This window comes from Mandrillus leucophaeus, unplaced genomic scaffold (assembly GCF_000951045.1).
Source record: "Mandrillus leucophaeus isolate KB7577 unplaced genomic scaffold, Mleu.le_1.0 Scaffold526, whole genome shotgun sequence".
NCBI lineage: Eukaryota > Metazoa > Chordata > Mammalia > Primates > Cercopithecidae > Mandrillus > Mandrillus leucophaeus.
This window is the reverse complement of record NW_012105653.1, coordinates 109,818-117,796: the sequence shown is the minus strand read 5'-3', so window position 1 is coordinate 117,796 and position 7,979 is coordinate 109,818. Positions and strand designations below refer to the sequence as shown.

At 47.9% G+C, this 7,979-nt stretch overlaps 1 protein-coding gene across 3 annotated transcripts in view; it reads left to right on the top strand.

The window, feature by feature from the left end:
* The window catches only part of PRMT2 (protein arginine methyltransferase 2), a 29,821-nt gene extending 28,220 nt beyond the window's left edge, over positions 1-1,601 (top strand). For 2 of the 3 annotated variants that reach the window (XM_011996826.1, XM_011996824.1), the window contains one exon: positions 951-1,596. In XM_011996826.1, the coding sequence (XP_011852216.1) occupies positions 951-983 (33 nt within the window). In that variant the 3' untranslated portion in view covers positions 984-1,596. Of the gene's footprint in view, positions 1-51; positions 224-950 lie in introns of all 3 variants that reach the window. The other variant, XM_011996823.1, reaches the window with a different exon arrangement.
* Positions 1,602-7,979: the final 6,378 nt, after the last annotated feature.

Genomic DNA, 7,979 nt, shown 5'->3' with positions numbered 1-7,979 from the left:
TGGAGACTGCCCTCGCCCAGCCTCCAGGTCACACACACCCCTGTCTTGCAGCATCACACACTGGAAGCAGACGCTGTTTATGATGGACGACCCAGTCCCTGTCCATACTGGAGACGTGGTCACAGGTTCAGTTGTGTTGCAGAGAAACCCAGTGTGGAGAAGGCACATGTCGGTGGCTCTGAGCTGGGCTGTCACTTCCAGGCAAGACCCCACATCTCAAAAAGTAAGATATGTATTTGTAAGATTCTGTCCTGTGGGTGCCGGTCCTCAGGGAGACAGGCCTGGGTGGTGGTAGTGATGGCAGATGCTGGCCCACGCTGGGGCCCACGCGTTTTGTGCACGAGTGATTTAATACACAGAAAGTGCATGCTGTTACTGGCTTCATTTCCCATCTGACAGCACAGGAAGTGGAGGGCTCTGGCAGGGAAGTCATTTCCTCAGGTGACACAGTAAGTGAGGGAGAGCAGAGACCCACATCAGCCTGAGGCCCCTCGTGCCACGTCCAGAGGGGTCCCCAGATGGGCAGAAGCCTGAGCTGTGCCTCGGTGCTCCCTTTACACAGGCCTCTGTGGCTTCCCAGGCAGCAGTTCATCTAGGTGTGTTGTCCGTGATGTGTGTTCTGACTGGCAGCCTTTGGGTCCGTGCATGAATTCATGTGTAGCTCGCCCAGCTCACTTGGGCTTCCTGTCTCGGAGGCTGCTGAAAATGGAATGATGTTCTTTGGACTCAGGATTAATGTGGCAAAGAAAATAAAAATAAATTGTTTTCCTTCATTTTTTATATTTGTTTTGTGCTTTGCTTTGTGATAATTTTTTGTTAAAAGTTTGTCATTTAAGAAAATTCTGCACCTGAATATTGCTCTCTTGTCCAATATCAAACCATTAGGAAATGTAGTGTGTTAATCAAATGATTTATTATCTGACTGACCTGTTGTCATTTATCTGTTTCAGGTTGGAGAAAAAGTGTTCCCAATCTGGAGATGACAGTTGAGGCTTTATTTGGAAAGCAGTGTGCGTATCCTGAGGGGTGACGAACACAAGCAACCCAAGATGCACCTGGCTGCTGCACACTCCTGCAAAATCGGTGAACGTTCACGCCACATTGACCCCTCCCCAGCCTGGCAGGTGACGTCAGGGCCCTTCACAGACAAACACGCTTGGGCTCGGCAGGAGCTGCCGTGGCCACCCCCGCTGCCCAGTGTCTGCCCTCTAGAAGTAGGCTGTGTTTCTAGGTGTTCACCCGTGATGTCCACAGTGCTGACCCGTGGCTAGGTCAGAGCTCCATGTTCCTAAGCTAGGTCTAGGTCCACACTCCTAGAACGCCCGCATATCAGCCTGTGTACCCTGTGACAGTGACTGTTCCCGCCTCCTGTGTTAGTGGTGCCCTTACTGCCATCGCTCATCCACTCGTGTGGGATGTAGGATTGCACAGGGCTGTGCCAGTGCCGTGTAGGGAACACCGCCCTGGCTCAGCGCGGGAGCTGAGGTGGCGATGCACGCGATGGGACTCTGCATGGGATAGTTTTGTAGACGTCTTCCAAATAAATTATGTGTTGGCGCATTGCACATGCTCAATAAATATTTTTAAATGAGTGAATGTCATTGTGTATCCTGTTTTACGCATATATGTTATTTTTTGTAATTACAGGATCATACTATATACATTGCTTTGTAACCTTTTCTCAGTATTGTGAAAAAAACTTCCATATCAGTAGATACAATTTTTTGTGTGTTTTGATTTTTATTAAATTTTATTGAAATATAGGCTGAGTGCAGTGGCTCACCTCTGTAATCCCAACATTTTGAGAGGTTAAGGTGGGATGATTCCTTGAGCTCAGGAGTTCAAGACCACCCTGGGCAACATAGTGAGATCCTATCTCTACAAAATACAAAAATTAGCTGGGCGTGGTGGCATGTGCTTGTAGTCCCCGCTACTCGGGAGGCTGAGGTGGGAGGATCACTTGAGCCTAGGTGGTTGAGGCTGCAGTGATCTAGGATTGCACTGCCGTACCCCAGCCTGAGTGACAGAGCAAGACCCTGTCTCAAAACCCAAAAAACAAAACTGAAATATCAAATATATATTGAAAACAGCGCTGGTCGTGGGTACCTAGATGATGGCATTTTATAAAGTGGATGCACATGTAACCAGCATCCAGTCCAGGACACGCTACTGACTCCCCGATTCCCCTTCCGCTCAGTGCCCACCCTCTCGAGGGTGGCGTCCTGACTTGTAACTGTCGATTACTCTTGCCTGAATGGAATTGTACACATGTTCTTTTGCGTCTGCCGTCTTTAATTAAACATTGTGAGACTCATCTATGAGTTTCAGACAGTGTGCTTGTGGCTTACTTTTTCACTGTGGCATAAGTATTCAACTGCGTGAATAGACCACAGTTTATGAATCTTATTTCACATGGTGTCCTTTTGGGTTGTTGCCAGGGTTTAGCTATTATGATTACTGAGACTGTGGACATTTCTGTGTATGTGTTTTGGTGCATGTATGTACACATTTCTGTTGGAGGTACACTGTATACCAGCTTTTCAAGTCAAGGAATCTAACATCGCTGCCAGCTGTGCATGAGAGTTGGCATCCTCATCAACACCCAGTGTTGTGTTTTGCATTTTACCTGCTCTGGTGGGCGTGTGGATTTGGTATATATTTCACTGATGACGAATCCAGTTTTGTAGATTTGCTGCTCATTTGGATATCCTGTTTTTGAGGTGCTTATTTAAGTCTTTGGCCCATTTTACTATTAGGGTTTTTTTTTTTTTTCTAGTTCTAATTGAGATTCCAGGTATTCCTGATATAGTCTGGCTGAGTCCTGTAACACATATTTTTGTGAATATCTTTTTCCTTTCAGTGGCTTTTTTTTTTTTGAGACAGAGGCTCGCTCCATCGCCAGGCTGGAGTGTAATGGCACGATCTCGGCTCACTGCAACCTCCACCTCCAGGGTTCAAGCGATTCTCCTGCCTCAACCCTCCCGAGTAGCTGGGATTACAGGCGCCTACCACCATGCCCAGCTGATTTTTGTATTTTTAGCAGAGATGGGGTTTTACCATGTTGGTCAGGCTGGTCTCGAACTCTTGACCTCAGGTGATCCACCTGTCTCGGCCTCCCAAAGTGCTGGGATTACAGGTGTGAGCCATCATGCCCAGCCTCTGTGGTTTTTTGTGCTCTTAATAGGAGTATTTTGATAAGTAGAAGTTCTTAAATGTTATATTGTCCAATTTGAAATTATATTTTCTTTTATAGCTTGTATTGTTTTCTCTTGCACTTAGATCATATACTCCACCTGGAATTGATTTCTGTTGTTCATGTGAGGAGAGGGGTTAAACTTTATTTTTTTCCCCCTAGAGATAGAAGCTTAAATCGTTGATTTCAACCTTTCTTCTTTCTAATACATAGATCAGAACTCTTAATTTTCTTTAAAATTGCTTTAGATGCAACAATGAATTTTGATATATTTTCAGCATCACTCAGTTTCAAACGTTTTCGGATTTCTGTGACAATTTCTTCTGGTGTGCCATGGGCTTTTTAGAAGTAAGCATGTGGCTTAATTTTGAAAGGTGGGATTTTTTAGTTACTTTTTCTTATTGATCTCTGGCTTAATTCCACTGTGGCCAGAAAACAAATTGAGGAATGCTAATCCCTTGAAATTTGTTGAAACTTGTTTTATGAGTCGGTACACGTCCGCTATTCGTGTGCACTTGAGAAGAAAGTGTATTCTGTTGTTGAGTGCAGGGCTCCAAATACGTAATTTAGATCCAGTTTACTACTTGTGTTGTTCACCTAGTTGGATATTTACTGATGTTCTTGTCTGCTTATGGAGTCTCTGTCTTGGTTCAGGCTGCCGTAACAATACCACAGACTAGGCAGCTTAAACAGCAGGAATTTATTTCTCACAACTCTGGAGGCTGGGATGACCAAGACCAAGGTGCTGGCCTCAGTTCCTGCTGAGGCTGCTCTTCCTGGCTGGCAGACAGGCACCTTCTCCCTGTGCCCTTACTTGGCAGGAGAGAGAAAGGGAGTGCTCTTGCGTTTCCTCTTGTAAGGGCACTAATCCTGCTGGATCAGGGCTTCATCCTATGGCCTCATTTGACCTGAATGGCTTCTGTAAAGGTCACATGTCCCACAACAGTCACATTGGGGATTAGAGCTTCAACACAGGAATTTGGGGAGACACAATTCAGTCCATAGCATTCTGCTTCTGGCCCCTCAAAATACACATAGAAAATACATTCCACCCCAGCAGCCCCCAAAGTCTTAACTCATCTTTAGATGCTTTATAGTCTAGAATCTTATTTAAATATCACCTAAATCAGCCGTGGGTGAGACTCGAGCTATGATTCACCCTGAGGCAAAATTCCCTGTCTGGCTGTGAGCCTGTGAAACCGAACGTGTGATGTGCATCCAGAGTAAAAAGATGGGTCAGGCCTGGGGTAGACACCCCCGTTTCAAAAGGGAGACGTAGAACGTGTGATGTGCATCCAGAGTAAAAGATGGGCCAGGCCTGGGATAGACACCCCCATTTCAAAAGGGAGAAGTAGAAGGAAGGGATCACAGGTCTCGAGCAAGCCCAAAACCTAGCAAGACAATTTCCATCAGATCCTAGGGCTCGAGAATGACCCTCTTTGGTTGGTGCTGTGGCCCCGGGCCCCTGGGGTGGCAGTGTCACCGCCATGACTTGGCGAGGCCACCCTCACCTGGTTTCTCTCTGCAAGGGCAGCCCACTTTACAGGCCTGCAAGACCAGGGAGGCCATCTTTGAAACAGGAAGAAGTGGTCTCGTCCCTTGGGCCTGGGGTGGAAGTGGTGGCTCTGATGCTCTCTGTAGCACCTTAGGGGTCATTCCTTCCCTTCTTTGGAGAGTGGTGCATGTTTGCAGCCCAACAGCTCTGTGGGTTGGTCCTATGGAATCCAGAAGTCTGACAACCCAACACTGTTCCACCCCCTTCCTCTGAGATGGCTGATTAATGAGCTGTACCATGATTATCAAACAATTGTTCAGTCACAACCTTAGTGTTGTCTTCAGAACATGCTTTTTCATATTTTTGCAGTATGGATAGACTGAGAATTTTCCAAATCTTCAAGTTCTGATTCTGTTTTGCTTAATAATTCCTTCATCAATTCATCTCTCTCACGTTTTATGACAAGCAACCAGGAGGAACCAAGGTGTCCCTTCAACACTTTGCTTAGAAATCTCTTCAGCTAGGCTGGGTGCCGTGGCTCATTCCTGTAATCCCAGCACTTTAGGAGGCTGAGGCAGGCAGATCACCTGAGGTCAGGAGTTTGAGACCAGCCTGGCCAACATGGAGAAACCCCATCTCTACTAAAAGTACAAAATTAGCCAGGTGTGGTGGTGTATACCTGTAATCCCAGCTACTTGGGAGGCTGAGGCAGGAGAATTGCTTGAACCCGGGAGGTGGAGGGTGCAGTGAGCCAAGATTGTGCCACTGTGCTCCAGCCTGGGCAACAAAGTGAGACCTTGTCTGAAAAAAAAAAAAAAAAAAAAAAAGGAAAAGAAAAAAAAAAGAAAAGGAAAAGTAAAGAAAGAAAACAAAAGAAAAGAAATCTCTCCTCAGCTAAATATTCAGTTTCGTCACCTTTGTCTGGCCTTCTGTAAAACACTGGAACACAGTCCAGCCAAGTTCTTTAAAGTTCTTTGCCACTTTCTAACAAGGATGGCCTTTCCCCCGGTTTCCAATAACATGCTCCTCAGTTCCACCTGAGACTCATCAGAATCACCCTGATGTCCGTATTTCTAGCAAGCTCCTTAAAATGATTCCAGCCTCTGCATATGACTCGATTCTGAAGCTGCTTGCATGTATTTAGGTGTTTGTTTCAGTAGCACCCCACTTCTTGCTAACAAAATCTGTATTGGGGTTTTCTAGAGAAACAAAACCAACAAGGTGTTCGTGTGTGTGTGTGTGTTTGAGAAATGGGGGTGGGAAGAAGAAAACGTGATCTTGGTAGGTGCAACCAGTCATCTTGGTAGAGCGTGTTTGTAGAATTTGGAGATCTACCAGAGGGAGAGGTTGCTGCTTCCTGAGGGAGATTGGAACTGAAGCTCCAGAGTGAGAGGTCCCAAGTCCTGGAAGGGCTGAGGAGTGCCTTGTCCTCGGTGATGACGAGAGTGTTGTGGAAGTGTGGGGCAGGGTTAGGTACTGAAGGCCTCATTGGAGGTTCCTGTCCTTCTGCAGTGAGAGTTATCTGCAGGCAGCGAGGAGGGTGAAGCTTGGGGAGGAAGTTTGAGGAGAGTGTGAAAGGCATAAGTAACAGCCAAGGAGCATGACGAGGATGTGGCGTCTCCAGCCAGCTCGGCCTGGGAGTGGGAGCCTTCAAGCTGTTGCAGGGCCCGGCGGTGGAGGGCCATGGTGGAATGGACAGTGAGCCCAGGATGGAGGATCCCAGTGGAGGGGGGTAATGGTGCGTGAGGGTGTGGGTTTCGTTTCTGACACTTTGCTTGTGAAGAGAAAGCCTCGGCTGGCTGGCCTTGTGACGTAAGCTCCTGTCGGCAGCTGAATACCTGCACTGAAGGTGGTGCTTCCTGGGACCCCACATCCAGCCAGGGCTACCCAGACACAAGTCACACCCCTTCCCTCGGGCAGTGGCCAGGCCCAGCATACAGCGGCCCCTTGGCCCACTCAGCCCTTGCTTCTCGTCCAGTCAGGACCTGCAGCAGCGTCCCGAGGGACCAGGTAGGTGTGGAGGGGAATTCCCAGGACCCTGACCACAGACAGTCCTTGGAAAAGCAACTGAGTGAAGCCCTCCCTCTCCTCTTGGTTAAAGATCTCACCACCTGTCTAGATGTAAAATGCCCCTTTTATCCATAGTGAGAGGATGCGCAAATATTTACAAGTCTAAAAAGTGATGGAACAGATTATTACATTTTAGTAAGTTTTAATTAGGTAAGAATAGATGCAACCTGAACGTTCTCCTTTTCTTTTTTTTTTTTTTTAACTTGAATCAGTTTTATGCATTTCCAACATAGACAACTCATAAAAAGCAGCCAAGCACAGGACACAGACCTGCAGCAAACAGCGTTCTTATGGGTAACTGACAGACATTAGAACTTCCACCCTTCTTTGAGACACCTGTGCTCACTGGTGACCTCTGCTTGCAAGTCCTCCTGCAAAGCACACCTGGGAGGTGGAGGTTGCAGCGAGCCGAGATCACACCACTGCACTTCAGCCTGGGCGACAAGAGCAAGACTTCATCTCAATAAAAGTAAAAATAAAAATGAAAATGAAGAAAGTATGCCTTTCAGGAAGTGACGATTGAGCAGACACCGGAGGAGATGAGGACTCCAGGAAGGGTCTACACAGTTCCCGGGGTGGGGGAGCCCACAACCTCTGGTGCCTCCCTGGTCTTCTCCCTTCAGTCCCTCACGGCCTCCAGGTAAAGTGGAAAAGCTGCAGAGCCCCACTGCATGTCACTCAGAGTCAGAACAGCCATGGACCACTCAACTCGTGTAAACCCAGCTGTGCCAGGGGCTGACGCCAGCCCTTAGGGAGGTCCTAGCTGCCAATTCCCTCCCAGCCTTGAGCCACACACAGCCTCCCTGGCTGAGCACACATGAAGCTGTGGGCTCACGTTCATTCAACACCAGACTCATACTCCTGGTGGTGAGGTGCTATATTGACGGGCTTCTGACACATAGTTGCTCCCCCACCTTTCCGGATGGCCTATTGGTGACCCACCAGAGCCCCTAGCCCTCCTGTCCCCCGTCCTCCCCTCACCTCCATCCCAGCCTCCTCTGCAGTGGACCTCATGAATTCCTTAAGCATGCCTGGTCGTCGGGCCTCCAGTGGGGCTACTGGCCTCTCTGATGTTGCTTTCTCTCCTGTGGGAGAGGCCAGCAATGCAGGAGACACCTTTCTCGCCTTCATCCATAATACACAAATGGGAGGCAGGGCTTGCCAGACACTCGAGAAAAACCAGAACCACCAAAACAAAAGGCCAAGGTTAACAGGCAAAGT